Source organism: Carassius carassius, chromosome 18 (assembly GCF_963082965.1).
Source record: "Carassius carassius chromosome 18, fCarCar2.1, whole genome shotgun sequence".
Lineage (NCBI taxonomy): Eukaryota > Metazoa > Chordata > Actinopteri > Cypriniformes > Cyprinidae > Carassius > Carassius carassius.
The window spans coordinates 19,081,023-19,108,646 of NC_081772.1; the positions used below are offsets into that span (position 1 = coordinate 19,081,023).

General features: G+C 38.6%; 1 protein-coding gene across 1 annotated transcript in view; it reads right to left on the reverse strand.

Moving 5' to 3' along the window:
* The window catches only part of adcy1a (adenylate cyclase 1a), a 57,717-nt gene that overhangs the window by 22,246 nt on the left and 7,847 nt on the right, over positions 1 to 27,624 (reverse strand). The window contains exons 3-9 of the mRNA XM_059498925.1: positions 22,042 to 22,160; positions 15,081 to 15,192; positions 11,674 to 11,801; positions 9,027 to 9,185; positions 8,768 to 8,909; positions 7,870 to 8,025; positions 6,003 to 6,197 (exon numbers count right to left, since the gene is read on the reverse strand). Coding sequence (XP_059354908.1) covers positions 6,003 to 6,197; positions 7,870 to 8,025; positions 8,768 to 8,909; positions 9,027 to 9,185; positions 11,674 to 11,801; positions 15,081 to 15,192; positions 22,042 to 22,160 — 1,011 coding nt within the window. The remainder of the gene's footprint in view (positions 1 to 6,002; positions 6,198 to 7,869; positions 8,026 to 8,767; positions 8,910 to 9,026; positions 9,186 to 11,673; positions 11,802 to 15,080; positions 15,193 to 22,041; positions 22,161 to 27,624) is intronic.

Here is a 27,624-nt window from a genome sequence, read left to right on the forward strand (position 1 = left end):
ATTTAAAAAAAAAAAGATAAATAATACATTTATTTAAAGGCACCTTTCAGAGCACTCAAGGACTTCGTTGAGTGATTGAGGATAGAACCAAAACAACAATACAACAAATATTGACATTAAATAATGTAAAATTTATCAGAGAAAGCTAATTTAAACATGTGAGTTTTAAGAAATGATTTAAAAGTAGTCAGACAGTCACTTTCTCATATAGATTGTGAAAGAGTATTCTAGAGATTAGGAGCAGCACAACTAAATGCCCTCGACCCCATATTGGCTAAACGAACAGAGGGTACAACAAGAGAAACAGATGAAGAAGATCTGAGAGTACGCTTCGGGATGTAAATATGAATCAAATCAGAGATATTGGGGTGCACAATTATGAAGAGCTTTAAAAGTGAGAAGTAACATCTTATAATCTACTTGATATTTAACAGCAAGCCAGTGAAGATGGTAGAGAACTGGAGTGATATGGTCAATGGAGGAGGTTCTAGTAATTATACGGGCAGCTGAATTCTGGACCAGTTGAAGTTTGTGAAGGAGTTTGTAAGGTAGCCCAAATAGAAGAGAGTTACAGTAATCAATGTTCGAGGTAACTAGAGCATGTACAAGAATAGCTGTGGAATTTGGTTTGAGAAATGGACGAAGGCGGCTGATGTTCCGTAAATGGAGATACGCAGACCAAGTAATATTGTTCACATGCTTGTCAAAAGATAAAGTACTATCGAGGACTTTTAACCTGAGTAGATGGGGACATTACAGAGTTATCAACAGAAAGTGAAAAACTGTTGGATTTTGAATAATTAGATTTGGTACCAACAGGGAGAACTTCTGTTTTGTCAATATTCAGCTTGAGAAAGTTACCCGAAAACCAGGATTTAATCTCTTCTAAGCAGACCCAAAAGAGAGGTACAAAGAAGGGTAGAATTTAGCTTAGAAGACAAATAAAGCTGGGCGTCAGCATAGCAATGAAAACTGATGCCATATTTCCTAAAAATTTTACCAAGGGGTAGTAAATAAATAATAAATAAAAGAGGGACAAAAACAGAGCCTTGAGGAACACCAGCTGTAACAGGTGAAACATATTATCGAAAATGTTTAAGTTGAACAAATTGAGTGTGTGAGGACATCAGTAATACCTATAGAGAGTAGTCTATCTAAGAGAACTTGATGAGAAATTGTATCAAAGGCTGCAGTTAAATCGAGTAGAATAAGTATAGTTAAAAGTCCAGAATCAGCTGACATCAGCAGATCATTAATAACTTTTACCATAGCAGTCTCTGTACTATGCAAAGGGCAGAAACCAGATTGGAATTTTTCAAACAGGCTATTTTTTAAAAGATGGGAATGAACCTAAGATGCAACAACTTTTTCCAAAATTATTGAGAGAGAGGACAAATTGGAAATTGGCGAAAATGAGCAAAATAATAAGTCTTGAAATGATTATAGCAACCTTAAAAGACGAAGGAACCACACCAGACGTGAGAGACAAGTGTAATATCAGTTACTTGAACAGATAGAGAAAATAAACAAGCTTTGACCAGGTGAGTGGATCTAACTGACAAGTGGAAGACTTAGATTATTTGATAAAACCTGATATTTCGTCAATAGTTGGAAGTTTACAAAACTGTAAAATAGAGTAAAATGAGAATCACAGGAAGGTAAATACAACAGATCAGATGCCACATTATTTTGAGAGTCAATACATAAAAGTGCCCAAAGTTTAAGAAACACCGGTGTATATTCATGCAAAAATGTGCTTTGTTGTATCTCTTGTGAGTGTCATAAGTAACATGTATTTTTGTGTCATTCCAGTGCAGCCTCCAGGAGATCATTGCAACACACTGCTTTCTGCGTAAGCTTCATTAGAGTATAAAAACCAGCATCCCCCTCATCATGATAGCCAGATGAAATGTCATTATACTCCCAGAGAGAGCAGAGAAAGCCAATGTGCTCCTGCACACATGAGTGTGAGTGTGTGTGTGAAAGAGAATATGTGTTGTGAGTCTGACAGATTTTCCCAAATCATTACTGTTGCCCCCATTCTGTTAGGGTGGGTGGACGTCTTACATGAATCAAAAAAGGGTGGGATCGGAGAGGTCTGAATATAGGCAAAAAAATAGAGAACAGAGCAATGGAGAGAGCTAGTGAGAAAGGAGAGAGCGAGAGAGATGACGGGGAGAGAGGATTTTGAAAGTGAGAGGAGTCAGGGAGTCATGAAGCACAACAGAACAATGTGGGGGATGCAGCATGCATGTCTTGAGGAAATTTTTCACTTCATAATTACACCAAGTCATTACTTCCAATTCCCTCGATCAATTATTGCTGTATTAGGGACACCAGGGTACATTGTCACACTTTTCAGTTCTGTGGATATTTACTAGGGTAAGTTTATTTTGTTCAAGTGTGTTTCTGCATAGCCAAACACCATCATTCAAAAGTCTGAGGTCATTATGACCTTTTAAAGAATCCTTGGTTTCCACAAAAATATGAGGAAGCAGCACAACTGTTTTCAACATTCATAATAATAAATGTTTCTTAAATATTTAATATTGTTAAAACTGCAATAATTTTTGTTCAAATAAATGCAGGCTTGTTTAGCATAAGAGACTTTGTACAAACACATAAAAAAATATTTTTTTTTTTTAAAAATCCTGCAGACTCAAACATTGTCAATGGTAGTTTACCTTAAAGACTTAGCTTTTCATACAGTTCATTTTGATACAGTTGGCCAATAGCAGGCCATGTTGTCACACTTTATGGTTTAAGTTGTCACAATTCAACTTGCCAATAACACTGTATTTTTGACTCTTCCGCTGTATTTAAACGGTGAAACACAAAAAAAAAAAAAAACATTTATGCCACATCAAAAATGTAAAAGGTAAATTTACTAAAAAATATCAAACCATTGTTTTGGCCAACAAACTGTCACGGCAGGGATCCAATGAGGCACGGAGATAGAACCAATTGCAGATAAGTCTTTATTCAAGGGTTAATCCAAAAGAATAACAGTCCAGGCAGGGGTCGAAACCAAAACATCCATCCAAACATAAACAGAACAAGAACAAGAACAAGAAGACAAGGCACGGGCAAGACAGATTGACGGACATGAATTCACAACGACTCCGTGACACATACTAAGACAGACCGGGTTATATACACAAGGAGAGACAAATGCTAATGGGAAACTGACAGGGTGTGATGATAGGTAATTAGTGACAGCTGGGTGCAATAATTAAGCAGGGACGTGAGGAATGTGATTAATGATGTGAAAGACACCGTGGGAAAAGAGGACATCTAGTGGACACCCAGGGAACACAACCCAGACACTGTGACAGTACCCCCCCTCTATGGAGCAGCTCCCAGACGCTCCACGACAAGACACAACACAGAGACAAGGAGGGAGGTGGACAGGTGGAGGCCCAGGGGGAGGGACGGAGGGCCAGAAAGTAAACATAGGAAACAGACACCAGAAGTGTAAACACAAAACAGGGAGACCAGGAGGGAGGAGGACCAGAGGAGGTCCAGGGGGAGGGACAGAGGGCCAGGTTAACAGAGGGGAACCGACAGAAAACACAACAGAAAACGAAAAACCTAAGTCCATGAAGGACTTCACGTGGCGCCCACCAGGGCGGAACAGAAGACCACCACAACCGTGTGGTCAAGGCGGAAACCCTCCAGGGCGGAGCAGAAGACCACCACAACCGTGTGGTCAGGGCGGAAGCCCCCCAGGGCGGAGCAGAAGACCACCACACCCCTGTGGTCAAGGCGGAAGCCCTCCAGGGCGGGGCAGACGACCACCACAACCCTGTGGTCAAGGCGGAAGCCCCCCAGGGCGGAGCAGAAGACCACCACACCCCTGTGGTCAAGGCGGAAGCCCCCCGGGGCGGAGCAGAAGACCACCACAACCTTGTGGTCGAGGCCAGAGTTCCCCAGGGCGGAGCAGAAGCCCACCACTTCCGTGTGGCCGGATCAACGGGAGGACGAGACTCTGGTAATTCCATGGTGTCTCTACTGGACTCCAGAAGATCGGTGCTGACCTGGCTCTGCTCATGAAGATTATTGGTGACTTGCATCTGTTCATGAAGGTCCCCGGTGACTTGACCCAGTCCTTGAAGATCACCGGTGACTTGACTTGACTCTGGAGGATCAGCGGTGACTTGACTTGACTCTGGAGGATCAGCGGTGACTAGCCCTGACTCTGGAGAGTTCACTGGCACCTGACTCGACTCTGGAGAGTTCACTGGCACCTGACTCGACTCTGGAGAGTTCACTGGCACCTGACTTGACTCTGGAGAGTTCACTGGCACCTGACTCGACTCTGGAGAGTACACTGGCACCAGACTCGACTCTGGAGGGTTCACTGGCACCTGACTCGACTCTGGAGGGTTCACTGACACCTGACTCGACTCTGGAGGGTTCACTGGCACCTGACTCGACTCTGGAGGGTTCACTGGCACCTGACTCGACTCTGGAGGGTCAACTGGCACCTGACTCGACTCTGGAGGGTCAACTGGCACCTGACTCGACTCTGGAGGGTTCACTGGCACCTGACTCGACTCTGGATGGTCAACTGGCACCTGACTCGACTCTGGAGGGTCAACTGGAACCTGACTCGACTCTGGAGGGTCAACTGGAACCTGACTCAACTCTGGAGGGTCAACTGGAACCTGACTCGACTCCGGAGGGTCAGTTGAGACTCTCATCCTGTGCAGCGGCGCTGGGCAAGCAGCCATCTTGGGCCATGACTCTGGACAGGCGGCCATCTTGTACTGTGGTGCTGGGCTGGTGGCCATCTGGGGTTGTGGCACTGAACCGGTGGCCAATGTGGGCATTGGCGCTGGGCTGGCGGCCATCTTGTGCTGTGGCGCTGGACTGACGGCCATCTTGTGCTGTGGCGCTGGAACGGTGGCCAATTTGGGCATTGGCTCTGGGTTAGCGGCCATCTTGTGCTGTGGCGCTTGGCTGGTAGCCATCCTGGGCAGTGGTGCCGGACTGACGGCCATCTTGGGTTGTGGCGCTTGGCTGGTAGCCATCCTGGGCAGTGGTGCTGGACTGGCGGCCATATTGGGTTGTGGCGCTTGGCTGGTTGCCATCCTGGGCAGTGGTGCTGGGCTGACGACCACCCCGCCGGAAGAGACAGGAGTGGCTGGGGCATCCCACAGAAGCCGATGCTGCAAATAGTACACAAACTCCCAGAACTCCAAAGTTTCTAAATGCGCCATCTCCTCCTGAGAAACTGGATCATCCAGCCCGCTGTTAAAATAATCTTTAAGGGCTGTGTCATTGTATCCCATGCCCTCGGCCAGGGACCAGAACACCTGTGCCAGGGCACCCACCTCATTGCCCTCTTGGCGGAGGGCGATCAACTTCAGATACTTCGCCCTCCGCTCCGCCATCCTGGCTGGGGAGCGGGAAAAAGACATACCGCTGGTTCCTTGCATGACGGAGTCGTTCTGTCACGGCAGGGATCCAATGAGGCACGGAGATAGAACCAATTGCAGATAAGTCTTTATTCAAGGGTTAATCCAAAAGAATAACAGTCCAGGCAGGGGTCGAAACCAAAACATCCATCCAAACATAAACAGAACAAGAACAAGAACAAGAACAAGAACAAGAACAAGAACAAGAACAAGAACAAGAAGACAAGGCACGGGCAAGACAGATTGACGGACATGAATTCACAACGACTCCGTGACACATACTAAGACAGACCGGGTTGTGTATATAACATAAATCTGGCCCTCAGATTTTAATGTCATTTTTTAAAATAAATCTGAGGGCCAGATTTATGTCTTTGTGGTTTCATGGTGATTACTCATTTACCCACCCAGCAGCTATAGCACAACAATTATGATTTTTAACAATTATTTTTTCAGAGTCAGAATCTAAGAAATCATTCTATTTTAAGAGTTTCAAGCCCGCTCTGTGACAACTGCCCCCATGTGACAACTAGTCCTGCTCTCGCCTACATGTTTACCCATCATGCAACTGTGTGTACTCACTCTCTGCTCTCTCTCTCTGCTCCTGTATGTGAGGGTAATGTAGTTGAGGTCTGCTGTCTCAGACTCCGTCTGCCGTGCTTCTATCAGACGGCCGATGTAACGGTTCACTCTGGTCCCGGGAGAGTTCTGCACCATGCCCGCCGAAAATGATGTCCGATTCCTCAGCTTCTCGGAAGCTGTTCGCAGAGCTCGTCTCTGGAGACACAGGGAAAATATCCATTTCCAATTCCAGTATAGTAGATTCCAAATTTGAAAATTCAAGTTTATATACAAATTAATTTCAGTTCAGCTGAGATGAAGATTTTCATTAAACAGTTTCACAGATGTTGGTCTATTCCTTATGAAAAGCTATGATATAACTTTAGGAGATATAAAATATAGTGCAGAAATCACATGGAGAACTTTTATTATGCTTTTTTTCTTTTTTCTTTTTTTTTGAGGCTGACAGATTTAACATTTCAAAATGTCTTTATGTGTGTACATATAGGTTTAGAATGACATGAGGGTGAATAAATGGTGACAAAATGTACATTCTTTGGTGAACTATCCCATTACGATTAGGTAAAGAAGAAAGAACAGCACACTCACTTACATGAACTTCTAAGCTCGTCTACACACACATCAAAAGTACAAAACAGATGGGTGTTCAACACATTTCAGCATATTTTCTCACACATGCAGTGGTGGTAAGGTATTTAATTATGCACTGATACAAGTCAAAACACAAAGAGAGAGATAGTCAGACATGATGGGAACAGTAAATCTGCAGCGGTGATTGGATCTGTGTGCAATCATCCACTCATCTAAAGGAGTGGCATTAGAAAATGGACTGGATTAAAACAGTGAATATGATTTGGGTGGGTGTGGGTGTGGGTGATTTTGGGATCTTGGATTAACAAGTATTGGAGGATTGTGAAAAAAAACTGCAATCACCGAATATCAGCAGCAATGGAACTTTTTGCTGACTGAAGACTAGTTTTGACATAACGACACAGTGCTGTCATTCGTCATGAATATTAATTAGGTTATCAATATTCGTGAGTCAAACCTTTGTAAATGTGATGCAGAGACACTTGACTACACCACTGCAGGCCATCAGACCAGAATTTCGCTTGATCAAATATTATTAAGAGATTTTACTGTTATTTTACATCATAAACACATTTATCTTAATCTATAGCAGGATTGGCAGTTTATTTATTATTATTATTATTATTATTTTTTTTTTTTTTTTTTTTGTGGCCGGGTTTTAAGTCCAAATCTGTTTCTGTTTAGACCTAAAATAAAATCCAATGATTTATGTCAATGAGGTTTTCTTTCAATGCTGGGTTTAAACAGATACTTAAATGTAAACAAACGTTACATAATATTCATTAGTAGTTCAGTCAATTTCCTCACACATTATTTTCACATAATTTTCATGAATTTTGCTGGTGTCGATGCAGGGATTTTGTGGGTCAGTGGGTAGATGCTCGGTTCAGACTTTTTTTTTTTTTTTTTTAAACAAGTTTTCTAAAATTGGCTCAAAATATCTAAAATGTTTAATATCCTCTGACAGATTCTGTGACAATCATGATTTCCGTGAAATTTGTCAATACTGATTGCCCAAAATCTGCAGACGGGCATTGACTTTCAACAACTGGTGTCAAGTCGCCCAAGGTAAAAATTTGGGCAAAAGCTGTGTAGTGTATTCCAGACTACTGGAACTATTTAAACTAACTACAAAACTCACTATACAACTATCTGATATCAGTCGACTATGTTTAGTTGATGTGAAAATGTGGCGTGCCACCACTGGTCGTCCTTGTTCCATCGCAATGTACTGTATAGCATAAAGATGAACATACTGTATGCAATAATCACACACCTTGTCATCATCCTCACATGTCATGACGTTGGAGAAAGGGATCTCAGCCTTGAACATCTTTCTGCAGTGCATGAGCTGCACCAACAGGTAACAGACTGTCTTGAACTTCATCCTTTTCGCTGGCTTTATGTCTGATAGGATCAGCCCCGGAAGAATCTGCAGAGAGAGAGAAAGAGAGGGGGTGGGAAGAAATGGGAAATGAGGAAAGAGAAAAGATTAACTGAATGTGTAAAATGGCTGTAGTGACTGTTGACTGAACAAAAGAAGACTTAAAAAAGCCAGTAATATTTTTTTATGTTTTTGGGTCTCTTATACTCACCCAGGCTGCATTTATTTGATTACAAAAATGCAGCAAAACTGCTAAATTGTGAAATATTATTACAATTTAAAATATCTGTTTTTATAGATATTGTAATGTTTTCAATTTGAATACTTTTAAAATGTAATTTATTCCCGTGATGCAACACTGAATTTTCAGCATGATCACATCAGTCTTTAGTGTCACATGATCCTTTAGAAATCATTCTTATATGCTGATTTGCTGCTTAAGAAACATTATTATAATTATTATCAGTGTACAATACAGTTGTGCTGCTTATTATTTTTGTGTAAACCATGATACATTTTTTCATGATTCTTTAATGAATAGTAGGTTCAACGTTCAAAACTAATTTTGTGCTTATTCAGATGCATTCTGAGAATGTAATACCTCCCCAGTACTATTATAGCAATAAAAATAGCAAAAAAAAAAACAAGAAGCAAATGGTTCATGGCTGTAATGTAAATATAGTCTATTTGCTATTTAAATGTCCCACTTCATGTTTCAACAGGAAATATGTCAACAGAAAAGTCAAGTGCTTTATTAGTGTGGATTCATGTGTCTATGATGTGCTTGTACCTTGCGTCTGTGTGAGGGCACGATGAAGAACGTCTCGATGGCGTGTTTACTGAGGAAAGAGTGTCTCTCATGGCCAAACCCTGGCTCCACCTCATAATCTCCATTTAGACATTCCAGTGTTGCTCTGGTGATATGAACCTTCCTGTTGTGGGAAGGGCAAATGATCACCTTTCTGCTCATATAGTCCTTGCTATATGAAGGTTGTGTGGCGGCTGGCATAAATGTCTGAATATGTTGTTAAATGTGGTGTGTGACTGACCCAGGCAGTCCTCCTGCCTCCATCATGTTGGCCAGTGTCACGTCATTGGACCAGACGTCATACTGCCACTTGCGGAGCCCGAGAACCCCACACAGCACACGGCCCGTGTGCAAACCCACACGCATGTTCAGGTCCACCTCAGTAGCCTCTACAACAGACCTGATGAAAATGTGAAAATATCATGAAAATGTTATTCCAAACCAGGGAACTGGAAATGTCATTGAAATAGTGAAATTTTATTTATAATTTTAGTTATAATGTGCTGTAAAATGTCTTATTGTCTAAATATTACTTAAATATAAAATTTGCATGTAAGTGATGTCAAAATTGATGAACAAACAGCTCTCTTTTTGACGTTTGTTTTTCATTTACTTTTTATTAATTTGTTAAATCTGTTCACAAACAATTGTAAATCATTCACTTGCAGATCAAAAGATTAGTTCAAAAGTTTAAATTGCGATGACACAAAAGTAGAGTCATATATTTTCTTCCATATTGTGACATACATCTGAGTGAAATGGTAAAAAATGTAAAAAAATGTAAGATGGGACTTGGTTTTTGTCCATCAATTGTCTGGACGAGGGTTATTATAACTAAAAATAAAAATAAAACTATGAAAAACATTCTCGCTACTTAAAATAAAACATTAACTGAGATAAAATAAAATATTTTAAACAAATTAATTTATGTTTTATATTTAGTTTAACTTGGTGTACTAAAATAACTAAACAATATCTATACATTTGAACTAAAATAATTATAAAGAAAAAAAAAACTGAAGATATACTATATTAAATATAATACAATAATCAAACAGATAAAGTATGTGAATTTAACAAACTCATACAAAATCAATACAATTATAACAAATCATGTGAAAACTATAAAATATATAAAAAAAATATATAAATGCTTCATAAAGGCTTCATACAACTTTAGACAAGTTGCACTTTGCGTATCTTAGAACATGAGGACATGATTCCATCAGAATTTTCTACATCCTGTCAAGGTACAACTGTGGAAACCACTCAGATGCTCCCTCCAGTGCACCAGAGTATGGATATTTACCCTTATTAGCTGATAATTCTGATTATGTTCAAGATTGACATGCACATTTCTATCATAGCCCTCCTCTGAGAAAACCTAGCGATACGTTTTTTCAATCTCATCTGAAATGATCAGTGTTGGGGGAAATGCATTACAAGTAACATGCATAACACATTCAGATTACTTTTTTGATGTTACAAGTAAAGTAATGTGTTACAAGTAACATGCATTACCTAATCAGATTACTTTTTGATCTAACAAGTAATTAACTACAAGTAATGTGCATTACCTAATTAGATTACTTTTTGATTTAACGTTTAAAGAAACGCATTACAATAACGCACATTAAATAATCAGATTACTTTTTGATGTTATGAGTAAGGGAACGCATTACAAGTAACATGCATTACGTAATCAGATTACTTTTTGATCTAACAAGTAAAGTAATGCATTACAAGTGTCATACATTATGTAATCACATGACTTTTTTCGATGTCAATGAAAATTACATTCTAATAATAATACGAATACATTTATTTACAGTAAAAAAAATCACTGCAGATTAAGTTTTTAAGTTTTAAGTTTTAAAAACAATATTCACATTATAATTATGAATTGTAGCTTAAATATAGCCATTGCATGCATGACGTCCACTACAGTGGACATGTGATTAATCAGAGTTTTCTCTCAATCTAAAATCAAAACTTGGAAAATTTTACTGTGATTTGACTCATTAGATATTGCTTGATGCTGCAATATTTTTTTTTTTAGCTACAAGAGTCTCCTAGGATAGAAGGAATGGGTGGATATTCCGGAGCAACTTGGCATGTCTGACTGACCCTTGGCCATCTTGGTTTGGACGGGGAAAAAATCGAAACACAACAGCTTGCCACTTGGTTGCAGTTTATAGGATGATACACCAGGGTCCAATGAAGAGGCTGATGTGCAACTTTGCCATAAAAACCCGTGCAAATTCAAGAAAAGGCTTTTTTAATAGCTGTCCACTGTAGTGACCACTATGCGTGAAAGGGTTAAATCAGCAAGTGGCATAATCACCATAACAAACAACAAGAAATGTGCTAGAAAAAAAAAACATTGTTGCAAACGTGTGGGAAACCTGATTGCTATATATTCATGTCATGTTTATTTGCCTCTTTTTCAAAGCTCCTTATTCTCTCCTCATCCCTCACTATAATGTGGATCTGATGATTGAAGAGAGAGAGAGAGCTCTGTGTTTGTGTGTGTGTGTGCGTGTGTGCGTGCATGCGTGTGTGTGTGTGTGTGTGTGCGTGTGTGCGTGTGTGCGTGCATGCGTGTGTGTGTGTGTGTGTGTGTGTGTGTGTGTGTGTGTGCGCATATCCTAGCACCTGTGTGAGGTGATAAGAGATTGCAGCAGTGAAAGCCGCCTTAGAATTCAGAGCAGAGAAATGAATATAGTGGAGCAGGTCTCTCTCTCTCTCACACACACATACACACATTCCCACACAAATAAAATCACTTTATAGCTTTCAAGCAGTCTGATAGTAGCTGCTGATGTTGCTGGCTGGCCGGCTTAGTGACTGCTGTCAAAACAAAATGAGATTTGGCCACAAACACTCACGTGATGGTGTCAATCATGTCCAGACCCATCTCCACACAGCAGTGAGCATGGTCCGCTTTGGGCTGGGTCAGGCCGGACACACAGTAATAACAGTCTCCTAAGATCTTAATCCTCCTGCAATGGTTTTCCTGCCAATCAGATACGCAACGATTAATTGGAGGTGGAGATGAAAGTAAGTCTGATGATTAATAACACGTATCTACCAGGTTATACAGAATCTGATTTCGTACATATTTACACAGTTTAAGAAGGAATAAATAAAAGAATGATTATGGTGCTGCTGGAACAAACTATTAGGAACTTCACAGTTAAATGAGCAGATAAGAGTTTTAGAAACACCATATACTGTTTTTGCGCTTGTCACTTTATGTGGGACTTGCATTAAGACAGATTTTTCTATCACAAAGTGAATACAAGCCTATAGCAAAATCTTGTTTGAATAGTGAATTTTCAATGTGTTTTCTGTTGATTTCAATGCACTGCAAAAAAATAAAAAATAAATAAAAATCAGCACTGCTGTGAAAATACTAAAATATTGATGACTTGTTTATGTAATTTAACTTTAAAGGGGTCATATGATGTTGCTAAAAAGAACATTATTTTGTGTATTTGGTGTAATGCAATGTGTTTATTTGGTTTAAGGTTAAAAAAATACATTATTTTCCACATACTATACATTATTGTTTCTCCTCTATGCCCCACCTTTCTGAAACATGTCGATTTTTACAAGGCTCATCGGTCTGAAAAGCAAGGTGTGCTCTGATTGGCCAGCTATCCAGAGCATTGTGATTGGCCAAACACCTCAAGCGTGTGAAAGAAATGTTATGCCACTTAAAACACTGTGATGCTGAGTGTCCTGGCACGATGAGACAAAAACAATAAAACCAATTACAAACGAGGCATTTGTTGCATCCAGTGGGGACATAATTACTGATTAAAATGACCTAGGCCGGTGACACACTAGCTGCGTGGTGTGAGCATGCGTTTCTGTGGCGTGACAGAATCGTGCCTGACGTGGTGCTGGCGCTTGCTGCTGCTGTAGGTGACATAGAGGGAGGCCGCCGAAAGACCAGGCTCTTGTCTTCACGACAACAATATCTATACTTCATGTCGAGCATAAATATAAAGCCTACTGATAAAGGACACCGTCAACAGTATTGACGGCAAAATAGACTAAGTTTGACAGGTGCAATATTTGAAAATCGATAATCATTTATTCATTTTTTTAATTACATTTATATCTGAATTTATGTCAACCTATAGACTTTCAAACATCAAAATGTCATTAATTAATATGTATTTGTGTACAAAATGACATATAAACATATTTTCCTGTTCTATTTTGCCTGGAAACTCTTTCAACACGCTTGCGTGTCGCGTGAAAAATAGGTGTCGGTTCTATTTCTAGCATGCACGCGTTTTGCAGCTGAGACGCTTACGCCATGCATCCAGTGTGTCACCGGCCTTACACTGTATTTTTACATGTTGTGTTGTGTGTCGCACCGCGTAAACATAAAACCATGTCTGCATTTGTGATCAGAGAAACGACAAACAACAAGCACTACTCTACACTGCTCAAAACTCACGTTTGAATCATTAGTGGCAAATCCATTTCACATGAAAACATGCTTACAGGCTGTGAATCAAAAGCACCAGACTTGGAATTGCCCCACTTTATAGAAACAGACATTGTAGGCTACTCTCCCAGGAAACAGTCCTCGTTCTCCGTAAAATGCACTGCACACATCTGAATATTTGGATTGAACTGTTCTGGAACAGTGTTGTAAATACAACTTAACCACTGATTACTAGTTGTGTCTTCTTTTGGAAGGCCAACACACAGCGTCTCCACAACATGATGCTGGCAACAACAGTGAGAATAAAAGTTACACCTTCTTTCTTTGCTTGAACATTTGGGCGGCGTTATGCAAATCTTCCCTCATCATGACGTAGATGTGGGGGCATGTTTAAATGAGGCATTTTGGGAGGGTGTGGTTGACTCTTAACTTTTATAAAGAATATCTCTTTGGATTTGAGACTTTAGTCTTAGACTTAACAGAACTTCTTTATGCACCAAGAGCATTTTAAATCGCAAAATTTAAATCGCATCATATGACCCCTTTAAACCAAACTTTCTGCACTTTTAAAATAAAATGTTAATGTTCAGTGTCAGAAAGATTTAATTTTTTTAATTAAATACATTTATTCAGAAAGAATGACTTAAAAAAATGTCAGTAAATACATTTATTATTAGGATAAGACCCTCCACATTGATTCAACAGAACAATAGGACACTTTAGACTAAAGAGACCAAGACAAACATAAAGACAGAAAAGAAGAAACTCAACAGATCGATTGCTCTCTTTCATTAGAAATGCACCATCTGGCACCACAGGGCAGGAGGAGACTGTGGGAAACCCCCTGTCACAGCACACACACACACACACACACACACACACATACACATACACCATCTGTGCCATTCACTTCCAACTGTTGTCTGAATTTCAAATTAATGTCAAACTTGAAAAAAGTTTTACTTTTTTTGTGACAGAGAGCTGCATTTCTCAAAAAAAAGCCTTACTTATCTCTGGAAAAGATTGTATTTACTTACTAACTTGCTGACTTTGAAAAAGAGAGCTGTGAAAGTGTTGGAAGAAAGAAAAATAACGAAAGCGAAAATATGAAGCTAATCTGATCTCTTTCTACACAAGAAACCACGGTTTTACTTATTGGAGGATTGATAATTACAATCCATGACAAAGATCCAAATAATGCAGAAGCCTATCAAAAGCTGCAGTTGTAATTTGCAGTTATTCAACATCAAAGACGCTCATGTAGGATCTCAGACAGCACCTTTGAAAAGTGCAAACACAATCACAGCTGTCAGGATGGTAATTTAGCATTTACTGTCAGGGGCTGCTGAAATATTTACAGTACTAGTGTTTGCTAAGACAAGTATCTATATTACTATTGTCAGGGATCAGAACAAACCCTTAAGCTTTTATTAAACTTCTGTGAATAACCTTTCTTGCACAGTTTGTTCTGTGAACATTATCACTTCAAATTATGTTGTTTGTTCAGGACAAGATTTGCTAATATTTTCAAAGTTATCAAACATGATTTTTATGTGGTGGACAGTATATATATATAAAGTATATATTGAGATAAAGATAATATTGTTTCCAGCTCAAACGCTTCTCCTCTCCTGCAGTGCGCACAGAGGGTCTCTAAAAGCTGAGGCCACTAATGGCCAATAGAATTATAATTATAATGCTGATTAGCATATTGCTGCCAGACTGAGAGCAATCAAGTTACCACGTATGCCCACTGACTCAAGCCTTATGATATGATTTTTGCTCCCCTGCCCTTTCTCTCAACACATGTATGTCAATAGCATTACTTACAGTAGCGAGCTCATCAAACTTCCCAAAGAGCTCGTTCAGCAGTTTGACCAGCTCCTGGGCCGTGCATTGTGAAGCTAGACTGGTAAAGCCCACAATGTCTGCAAACAGGATGCTGCACAGAACGAGAGGACAACAGGTTATGGTGATTCTCTCTAACTTATACTGTTCTTTTTAACGGCGGGTGAATGACTGTTTTATCAGAAACCTGGTTTTGAATAAACATACAATGTATAGTGTCTACTGAATCTGTTGGATTTTTTTAATTAAAACAGTACTGTCAGTCAGATTAGCCTAGGCCAGGCGTCCACAGGGTACTCAGCCCACCCAATCGTGAGTTTCACTGATGAGTCAAGGTTTGATGAATACTATAGTCCAATTAACCAATCAGCATTGTATGATTCAATTATTTGAATGTAACAAAAATGTACAGTACACTGAAAACCCTAATAAGTTGACTGAACTAAATTGATTGAGTAAACTCGTTGCCTCAATTTAATTGAGTAATGGAGTCTCCCAAAACTTACATATTTAAGTTAATTTAACTTGACGCTTTTGTAGACTCTACCTAAATCACTCAGAGGTTTTAAATGTTGATACTTGATTCATTTGAAGTCACCATTGTGGTGGAAAGTGTTTGGTTTAGTTGGGATCTTGGTCCAGTTGCTGCTGGGTTGGTGTATTTTAAAACGCTGTTTTTGTGGTGAAAAAAGACAAATTTAAATGAGCTCAGGTGTTATCAGATGTTTTTAGTTGATGAGAAAGTCATCACATAATACGTATTTGAGATCATAAAATAAGTTTTGTTTGATATTTTTAACAGGCACCAAGAGCAAAATACTTATTTTGAAGATGGACAAAATAAACGCATTTGAAATATTTTGAGTAAAAGAATCAAGTGCTCACACACACAGACTTCTAGATTTAGCATATGCATCACAACAACGGTGACAAACAAAAGAGCTCCATAGCACAAAGTCCTTATTTTACAGCCTTTTTTTGTTCTGATTGTCACCATTGATGTGATGCATATCCAAAATCTTGATGTCTGTTTGTGACGATGTGATCTGTTTTCAAAAAGTAAGTACATTATTTTATCTACTAGGTTTCTATCCATAAAAGTGAATCCACAGTTGCAGCAATACATTTTATTTTAACTTGTCACCATTACAAGCAAGATGTGCATGTCTGATCTCAACTCTCATTGCCACAATAACAGTGTTTTACAACACACAAGTTACAGCAGCAAGAGACAAGCTAACACCGATAAAGAGCTGATGACACCTGAGCTCATTTAAGTTTGTCTTTCTTCGCCACAAAAACAGTGTTTTAAAATACACTGTTACAGCAGCAAAAGACAAGCTTACACAAGAAGTAACTGGACCAAGATCCCAACTAAACCAAACACTTTCCACCACAATGGTGACTTCAAATGTATAAAGTATCAACATTTGAACCTCTGTTAATTCTCAATAAGAGCTTCTCTAGATGTCTGACAGAAATAAAGTCACAGAAAACCTTGTAAGGAGGATCTGTGAACGTCTATATTGGACGTACAGAAGACATAAAAAACATTTTAAAAAAGACATCATAAAACATTCTGCCTCCTCAGTGGACATCTTTTCAACGTCTGCAAAGACATAAAAAGATGTCCACTGGACGTAACTTTGCCCAATGGATTAGGTTGATGTTAAAATACGCAAACATAGTAATTTTTTGTTAAGTTTACTCAAAAAAGCGCTAGCGATAAGTTGCCTTATTTTTTTAAGTTGACACAACTTTTTTTTTTTACAGTGCAGTATAGGGTTTACTGTATTTTCATAAATATTGTGACATTTTGTCAAAAGGTCAAAGTTTAAATATGCTGTTATTTGTTTTACTTCAGTGTGCAAAAAGTGTGTGGTCAAAAATAAGAACATAATTTTCTGTTAAATTTACATGTTGAGTTAACTTAAATATATAAGTACACTTGAAATTAATACCAAGTTAAGTGAACATAATCGTTTAAGTACATTAAATAAGCACCAAGTTTGGTGAACTGAGTGATTTAAGTACAATCTACAAAACCGTCAAGTTAAATAAACTTAAATATGTAAGTTTTGGGAAACTCCATTACTCAATTAAATTGAGGCAACGAGTTTACTCAATCAATTTAGTTCAGTCAACTTATTAGGGTTTTCTACAAAAGCGTCAAGTTAAATAAACTTAAATATGTAAGTTTTGGGAGACTCCATTACTCAATTAAATTGAGGCAACGAGTTTACTCAATCAATTTAGTTTAGTCAAATTATTAGAGTTTCCAGTGTATTGGTTTAACGAGTTAAGCAGTAACGTTAGCTGCCATGTTCTTTCTCTCAAAGGAAAATGATTGGGCCACTTCATCAAATACTATAAGTTGTCGTTTCAATAATCATACCATATCAAAATCACGTACCACAAGGATAACATATTTCACTAGTAGAAATCATGCAAAACAACTTTATATCTACATAACTTTACTCACCTAACATAATACACTAAAAAAAAACATCATCTTGAAATGTAGTTCAGCAAACCAAACAGACCAAAAAGACGAATTTTGTAATCCACCAATCAGTGCTTTTGTTCTCTTGTTGCTAGGCAGAATTCCTCCCATGGCCAATCACATTAAAGGAAGAACAGAGTGACGTTGAGTTTTTCCAAAGGATTACTCATGATTTTGAGCTCACAACACTTGAAATCTTAAGTTTATGCATTTTGAAGGTAAATTAGTTAAATTAACTCATATTTTTAAGTGGCAGGGCCAAAACGCAAAATTTTAAGTAATGTTTAGTCAACATTACTTGATTTTTTAAGTCAAGACAACATTAGGGTTTACAGTGTAGGGCAACAACTTGGTTGTCCATTGTTAGTTGATTGGATGGAGGAAGATCTGAATGAGAGCTTCCAGTCATCTGGAAGAAAAGGGTGGAGTTTAATTAAGCAGACAAATGATTGGAGAAGTCGGCATACATGGTAAAAAAAGATTTTAGGACTTTGCTCAAGAATGCAGTATTACTCTAATAGAATGTCTTTCTCCTTTGGCAGTTGAAGCGGTCGACGGGCATCCCCTGGGCACAGGAAAGATAACTCATATGACAACAGCAATTATTCATCAGGAGACCATTCAATTGTACATTATTTCAACTTCTCATGCACCCATCATTCTAGGATTGTCCTGGCTCCGCAAACATAACCCAACTATCTCTTGTCAGGATTCTCAAATATCCCGCTGGAATGAGAACTGTTTTCCCCACTGTATTACCAGCATCACTCCCCTTCATCTTCTTAAGGTTAGCGTTACAGAAACTGACTGCACAGGGTTACCCAGTATTTATCATGATCTAAGTGAAGCATTCAGCAAAACCAAGGCCTCACAACTACCTCCTCACAGCCCCTCAGACTGTGCTATGAACCATCGTTACCCACTACCCTTAGTACCCTTTGCACATGCAACAACTGAGAACTGCTAAATTCTTCACCAAACTGGGCCTACGCAGCGCTTATAATATCATTCGGATTCGGGCAGGTGATGAATGGAAAACTGCCTTCTCCACAACCACCGGGCACTATGAATATTATGCCCTTAGGCCTGTTCAACAGTTCCTTTATCTTCCAGTCATTCATCAATGACGTCTTCAGGGACATTCTCAGCTGGAATGTCATTGTATACATTGACGATATTCTGGTCTATTCCAAATCCCTCGAGAAGCATATCCAACATATCAGGGCTGTTCTCAAATGCCTAATTCAGCACCATCTTTATGTCAAAGCAGAGAAGTGCGAGTTTCATCTGACCTCCCTCTCTTTCCTGGGCTACGTGATTAGTTGGGAGGGCATGACCATGGATGAGAGCAAGGTCAACACAGTCCTGAAATGGCCCTTACCATCTACTGTTAAGGAGCTGCAATGCTTCCTAGGATTCACCAATTTCTATTGTCGCTTCATCAGAGATTTCAGCTCCATAGCTAACCCTCTCACTAATATGACAAAGAAGGGTTCTCATCGTCTCTACTGGTCACTCATTGCCCGAGAGGCTTTTCAGGAATTGAAGCAAAGATTCACCACCACTCCCATATTGCACCACCCTGATCCCAGTTCACCATTCATAGTGGAGGTTGACACTTCCAACATCGGAATGGGTCAGTTCTATCACAACGTCAGGGCTCACCCATTAAAATTTTTCCATGTGCGTACTATTCAAGCAAACTCATCCCAGCGGAGAGAAATTATGATGTAGGTGACAGGGAGTTGTTGGCCATTAAAGCTGCTCTTGAGGAATGACATCATTTGCTGGAGGGAGCAAGATATTTATTCACTGTTCTTACCAACCATCGTAACTTTGAGTACTTGAGAATGATCAAGAGACTCAATCCACGACAGGCTAGGTGGTCTCTGATTTTCTCCAGATTTGATTTCACTCTCAACTATTGGCCAGTTACTAAGAACACAAAGGCAGATGCCCTGTCACAGCAATCTGAGAGAGATTCTGACTCCAATCAGCCAGAAAATATAATTTCCCTGGCTCTCATTGTGTCACCTATCCAGTGGGACATTATTACTGATATTGAGCATGCCAATATCGAACAAAATGTCCCAGCTGAATGCCCCCAAGATAAGTTGTTTGTTTCTGTAGTTCTTCGAAAGAGAACAATCACACACGTTCATTCCACACTCAGCTCAGGGCATCCAGGTATTGATGCTACCATCCAACTACTTCAGAACTGGTTCTGGTGGCCATCCCTAAGAAAAGAATACGATTAGCCTGAATCATTAAAATGTTTTTTTTTTTTTTGTCTGTGTGTTGTTGTCTCTGTGTACTGGAAGCGTATGGCACTAAAACTAATTCCTTGTATGTGCAAGCATACTTGGCAATAAAGTTCTTTCTGATTCTGATTCTGAATGCAGGATTTACAATACTCAGAAACCATCCCATTTACTACCAGCAGGACTCCTTCAGCTGCTACCCATCCCACAACATCCCTGGTCACATATTGCTATAGATTTTGTCATTGATCTGCCTAGTTCAAATGGACATTACCATCCTTACCGTCATTGAATGCTTCTCTAAGGCCTGTCATCTCACTCCCTTGCGTAAATTACCTACTGCTTTGGAGATGGCTGAATAACTCTGTAATCTAGTCCTCCGTTTCCATGGTTTACCGGAAGACATTGTTTCTGACTGGGGTACTAGGTTTACCTCCCGTCTATTGTCTGCTTTCTTCAAGGCACTGGATATCAATGTAAGCCTCACCTCAGGCTACTATCCCCAATCTTATGGTCAGGTAGAGAGACTTAACCGCAGGGAGGGGGCTCTGTTACAGAAAGGACTTCTGCGATTCCCTCTCCGGGCCACCAGAAGGCTCCATCACCAGAATACTAGTTTTCCCTCTCACTACATTTCCCATCAGCCCCATAGCTGGCACTGATCATCACCCTTCACCTGTTCCCCACTACCTCAGACTATTTAATGAGCTCTTCCACTCAGACTCATTGCGAAGTCTTGTTTTGACTTGGTGAACATTTCTAAATGTTATTCCTGTTATCTTTGGACTGCCTTTTTGTTATTACCTTGCCTGTCTCTCTCTCTCTCTTGTTGGATTGCTGCCTGCACCTTTGAATTGTGCTCTGTTACTGGACTATTGATATTGGATTGCCTGCACCGACCTAAGCCTATCTCTGTTTCTGAATGATATCTGCCTGCCCAAATCTCAGTTCTGTTAATGTTCTCCACTCTGTCTGCCCTACGATACTGCCTGATCTGTGTCTTGACCTCTGCTTGTTTGATTAAGTCTCCAATAAAACTGCAAATGGATCCCAGCCATGTCGATGAATAATTACACTATGACACAACTAAAACAAAAACTAACAACCACTAACCAAGTGAAAGGACCAACTCAAAAAAAAAACTAAAATCTAAATTTAAAACTATAATAATAAACCAAAGGCCAAGCGTCATTAGTTACATGGCTTTTCTGACTCAGGTTATGGACTCAATAAAACCTATATCACAAAACTAAGCAAACACAGCAGATAAATGAGAGTACAAACATATAGCTTTTATAGCGCTCATAGATACAGCCCACTCTTGGGGAAGTCGTGGCCTAATGGTTAGAGAGTCGGACTCGCAATCGAAAGGTTGTGAGTTTGAGTCTTGGGCTGGCAGGAATTGTAGGTGGGGGTAGCGCATGAACAGTGCTCTCTCCACCCTTAATACCACGACTTAGGTGCCCTTGAGCATGGCATCGAACCCCCAACTGCTCCCCGGGCGCCGCAGCATAAATGGCTGCCCACTGCTCTGGGTTTGTGTTCACAGTGTGTGTGTGTGTTCACTGCTCTGTGTGTGTGCACTTCGGATGGGTTAAATGCAGAGCACGAATTCTGAGTATGGGTCACCATACTTAGCTGAATGTCATTTCACTTTCACTCTTCATGTTTCATCTGGAGCTGGGCCTGGATTAACCTCATATTTTAGACAGTCAGATAGTTATGGAAAAGTTACTTGTATGCATCATCTTTCACTCACCAATCTCTTGGCTGGAACATGTCTTCGAGATGGCATATGTGTGTGTATATATGTGTATGTGCTATTGTGTGAATTTGCCCCCCAGCACTGCTTTGTTCCATCTATCGCTGTGTGTGTGTGTGGGCAGTGTGGGTTAATTGAGCAGCTCTTGAGTTGATAGCACTAGCGCTGTGGGTGCTGTACACGCTGTGCTAGCATTTGTTGGCAGCCAGACTCAGGAACTTAGATGACTGTGCGTGAGTGGAGAGTTGTTGACTCTTATTGACTCACTGATTCAGTATTCACAATCACACTTTAAGTACAATGAAACTTACACTTTCTGTCTAGTCTGTCTATCGCCTCTCATTCATTTAACATGTGTGGGTTTGTGACATGAATGGCTTGATCGTTGAAACACACTCTGTCTCATTCTTTCTGTACCTGACATTGTCATGTCGTTGGATGTATATCTTATGGAAGATTCTTTCTGGTGGCTTCAGGAAGTCCTCCTTCATCTCCATGGCAACATTTCTGGGCAGCAGGCTCATTAGAAGGCGTTCCTGTAATGAATCCATAACATTTTAGGATACAGAGCAAGTTTCTGAATGTCTTCAGTTTAATTGAACTCTTTCTCCAGTAGTTTTTTTTTTTTTAACTTGCTAGCCACTGCCAACAATTTTGGAAAATTTCATGGCCCCTAAAATATTTTGTTGTATAATTGATAAAAGAAAGAATATGGTCTCTGCTTTTAAACCAAAAACACATATTTATCTAGCTGCATGCATTCTCTTTTTAATCAACATTTTAATGCGTTATTTATTTATTTATTTATTTATTATTATTATTATTTATTTAAAAAGCAACATTTTGAACAAAAAGCTAAGAAAGCTGCATTTTTGATCAAATCATAGATGGAGTAGATTGTTTCCATCAACACCCCTAAAGCTTACACAGTCCTATACATTTTCCTGGGTTGACATTTCATTCAGTAATGTTAGTCAGTTTTGATTTATATGCTGCTTCATGTTTGATTGCGTTATATCTGCTTGCATATGCGATCGCTTGTTTCTGCTTTTTCTTTGTCTTTGTTTTGATCCTAAGATTTAGTACTGTTTCAGAAGATGTATAATAGTACCCTCTACCGTATAACAGTGAAAACACAGAAAGCCTGAAAATTCCGTCAATGGTGGGGAAAGAGATAAATTGAATTAAAGAATAAATTATTCTAGTACTCTGCTGAATTAATTTACTTGTTCTTTACCATTTCTATTCACATATTTTAAAACAATATAAAGTCATTAAAACTATGAAATGACACAAATGGAATTGTGGGAATTTGGCAGTGGCCAACCAATCAACTCTTATATTTTAGATCAAAGGTGCAGTATGTAATATTGACAACTAGTGGTTGAAATAAGTACTACAGTCCAAATTCAAAATAACGGAGAGTGTTGTTTCTCTTGCCCCCTCCTCAGACTCAACTCTCACACAGGTTCCCAGATGCAACAAGGAATGAGCCCAACTGACAATGTTAGGCAACAAGACTTATGCTGTAAGTTAATGAGTTGATTTTCCTGTGTTTTAATATTCCTCTGGTCAAAGAGCTTTTTAAATGGGTGTTGAGCCTTTTTAGGTCAGGTAGTATCTGTGATATCTGACCCTGTTTATTTGTTGGCTTCCATGTCTTCTGTGTTTTCCACCAACTGGCATCCCAGGGTGTCAAAATACTATTGGGTTAAATGGCAGTGGGCGGAATCACACAAATACAAAAACAAAAACAAATATTTTGACCCAGAACTCACATTTCAAAGCAGAATAACTGGCTATAGCATTATTTATTTATTTAATTTTTTATTAAAAATAAAAAATAAAAATAAAAAAAAGGTTAACTTGAAAAAGTAAGTGAACTTTAGGATGTTTCCTAAATATCTAACATTATGGTACACTGTAAAACCCGACAAGTTAACTTAACTCAAACCGTTTGAGTAAACAGATATCCTTAAGTTATGTTAACTCAAACCATTTGAGGAAACCAGTTGCCTTAAACCGTTTAAGATGAAAAAACTAACAGTTATGAGTACTCTGAACTTAATTCAGTTGAGTTCACTGAAAGAAGATATACATTGCAATTAAGTAGTTAAGTGATTAATTGAGTGATAATTGAGTTTAGTGATGAACACCTGCTGTTAACAAACAGAATTACTGAAGAAAAGAGAGAAAGGAACTACAGCTGACTTCAGACACAGCCTCACTCAAACCTGACAAGTTATGTTAACTCAAACCGTTTGAGGAAACCGGTTGCCTTAAACCATTTAAGTTGAAAAAACTAACAGTTATGAGTACTCTGAACTTAATTCAGTTGAGTTCACTGAAAGAAGATGTACATTGCAATTAAGTAATTAAGTGATTAACTAAGGGCTGATTGAGCATTAGTGATGAACAGCTGCTGTTAACAAACAGAATCACTGAAGAAAAGAGAAACACAAGAACTACTACAACTGACTTCAGACACAGCCTTAGATTAAATCAACTGAAATAAAATACATGAAATCTCTCAAGATCTGATTAAACAACCCCACAAACAGCATCACAAGCTCCACTTATTAATAACCAGACTGACTTTATTTCTGTCAGACGTCTACAGAAGATCTTATTGAGAATGAACTAAGGTTTAGATGTTGATTTATTGTTTCATTTGAAGTAACCATGTTAGAGATCAGTGTTTGCTTTAGTTGGGCCCTTGACCCTTGACTTCTGTCTTTGTGTTTTTCTGGCTGTTATAACCATGTGTTTCTAAAACACATTTGTTGTAACTCAAAAGCCCAGAAGAAATGCCATCAGGTGTTAACCTGTACCTAGGCGTAGGATGTTGTACTTTATATTGGTGATGATAATCATCAATTATTGAACTGTACAGAGTCTAATCTCTGATGAAAGAGGTATTGTGTAATTTGATTCATTATAGTAAAAGTTATTTTAAGAGCCAGTGGTTCTGTGATAATCAGTTAATCTGAATGATTTTTCAAATAGTGTGGTCTTCTACGGTGTCAAACAGTCACACAAAGACATCAATAATCAGAAGATGAACCTCAACAATGGTGACCATAAAAAAACATGCTGCAATGCATGCTGGGTACTACTGTAGTACAAAACTCATCCATGGCTCCCAGCATACTCTGCAGCATTTTTATGGTCACCATTGTAGAGGTTCATATTCTGATTGTTGATGTGTTTGTGTGACTGTTTGACGCCGTAGAAGACCACACTATTTGAAAAGTCATTCAGATTAACTGATTATCACAGAACCACTGGCTCTTAGAATCACTTTTACTATAATCAATCAAATTACACAATGCCTATTTCATCAGAGATAGGCTCCGTACAGTTCAATAATTAATGATTACCATCGCCAATATAAAGTATAACAACCTACACCTAGGTACAGGTTAACACCTGATGGCATTTCTTCTGGGCTTTTGAGTTACAACAAATGTGTTTTAGAAACACACGGTTATAACAGCCAGAGAAAACACAAAGACTGAAGTCAAAGGTCAAGAGCCCAACTAAAGCAAACACTGATCTCTAGCATGGTTACTTCAAATGAACAATAAATCAACATCTAAACCTTAGTTCATTCTCAATAAGATCTTCTGTAGACGTCTAACAGAAATAAAGTCAGTCTCGTTATTAATAAGTGGAGCTTGTGATGCTGTTTGTGGGATTGTTTAATCAGATCTTGAGAGATTTCATGTATTTTATTTCAGTTGATTTCATCTAAGACTGTGTCTGAAGTCAGTTGTAGTAGTTCTTGTGTTTCTCTTTTCTTCAGTGATTCTGTTTGTTAACAGCAGCTGTTCATCACTAATGCTCAATCAGCACTCAGTTAATCACTTAATTACTTGAATGCAAAGTTTTAAAACTTACATGGTTTAAATCAAGGCAATCTGTTTACTCAAACGGTTTGAGTTAAGTTAACTTGTCGGGTTTTACAGTGTATTTTTATGCTTTAGTAAAGTCAAAAAGTTACATTCAGCCCCTTTCAGAAATTTGCTCAACCATTTACATTTACATTTATTCATTTAGCAGACACTTTTATCCAAAGCGACTTACAGATGAGGACAGTGGAACCAATCAAAAACAACAAGAAGAGCAATGATATATAAGTGCTATGACAAGTCTCAGTTAGGTAACACAGTACACGTAGCATGGGATTTTAAATAATATAATAAATAAAAAGAAAACAGAATAAAAAAAGAATAGAGCAAGCTAGTGTTAGAGGTCTTTACACATACACACACATATACAATTGCATAATAAATGAAAAGAAAATAGAATACAAAAAGATTAGAAAGGTAGTTAGATTTTTTTTTTTAAGAATAGAATTAGAATAGTGAGCGTTAAAGTTAGAGGGTCAAATAAAGATGGAAGAGATGTGTTTTAAGCCGATTCTTGAAGATGGCTAAGGACTCAGCTGCTCGGATTGAATTGGGGAGGTCATTCCACCAGGAGGGAACATTTAATTTAAAAGTCCGTAAAAGTGACTTTGTGCTTCTTTGGGATGTCACAATCAAGCGACGTTCACTTGCAGAACGCAAGCTTCTAGAGGGCACATAAGTCTGAAGTAACAAATTTATGTAAATGGGTGCCAACTTAATGAGGCACCACCTTGGACATGGAAATTTCCAAGGGAAGCCATGGCCTTTGCTGTGGCATTCAAATTGATGTCACGACTGAACAGCTCCATAAAAAAAAAAAAAAAAAAAAATTAAAATGATTGTGAAGGCCACTGTATTATGGTTACTGTTAGTTTAAAACTGGCTTCTTCTTTTAAGTGTATACGTTTTATCTAATGAAGTTGCTGATAGCTGTAAAGTATCCAATCTCTGTGAGAGATCACAGTTCTGAGCGTTGGAGTTGGTTGGCATGGCAAAGGTAAGTTTCCATGGAAATGCAGTTTATTGACAAACCATGCATTACTAAAAGCAGGTGATAAATTCCTTCTCGATACGCAATCCTCAGTGAGCAATGCCACCCGTGTTAGAAACCCAATGGGTTGCTTTCTCACTCCCCTTCACTCAAAAGTTGAGCTGAGAGTTGGGTTCAGAGTTTGTAGCAGCACAACTATAATTGTCTAAAGTCTCTTTATATTAACTGAGAAACTTAAAACCAATGAATATTAATGTCATGATAATGAATTTAGATTTTGGCACAATGATTTTACAGCAGCCATTATTCCAGCCCTCATGAAACTTCAGCAATCATTATAAAATGTTGATTTGTTGCTCAGGAAACATTTGTTGTCATTATCACTTTTAGGATTCTTTGTGATATATTTAGGATTTTTTTTTATTAATATAAAGTTCAAAAGAACAGCATTTATTTGAAACAGAAATCTTTTTGTAACATTATAAATGGCTTTACTGTCACTTTTGATTAGTTAAAAGCATCCTTGCTAAATTAAAGTATTACACTATTTAATTAAGTATTAAAAGTATTTATACTGGAGTGTACATTTATATATATTTCTTAATAAAAAAAATAAATATGGGATTATTATCAGTAATTGTAGTATTATTACATTTATACATAATAATACTATAATTCAAAGCATAAAAAAAGTTTTAGAGGTTGAAACAAAACATATTCGAGACTCTCCGCCCTCCCCTTTTCCATTTAATGAACAAAATAAAATAAAATAAAGTGCGAGTGCACAAGCATGCATTAGAGTTTGTGTGTCAGAGAGAGTTGTGTGGTAAAGCTTGGTGTGATGTATAGAGTGGGTGGTGTTACCTTCTATTCAGGGAGTTTGTTGGGCAGGAGGTAGATGAGTCATGTGCAAACAATTATAACCAATTTTCAGTCGCTAAGGAATAAGGGGAAAGTGTCCTCTCCGCTTTAATTTGTATGAGTGTATTTTGCATCTTTCCATTTTATGCCCCTCTCCACTTTATTTATAAATCATTTAATAATTATCCACTGCAATCTGCCCGGAGTTCGACAAGAGAGATAAGTTATGCTTATGAT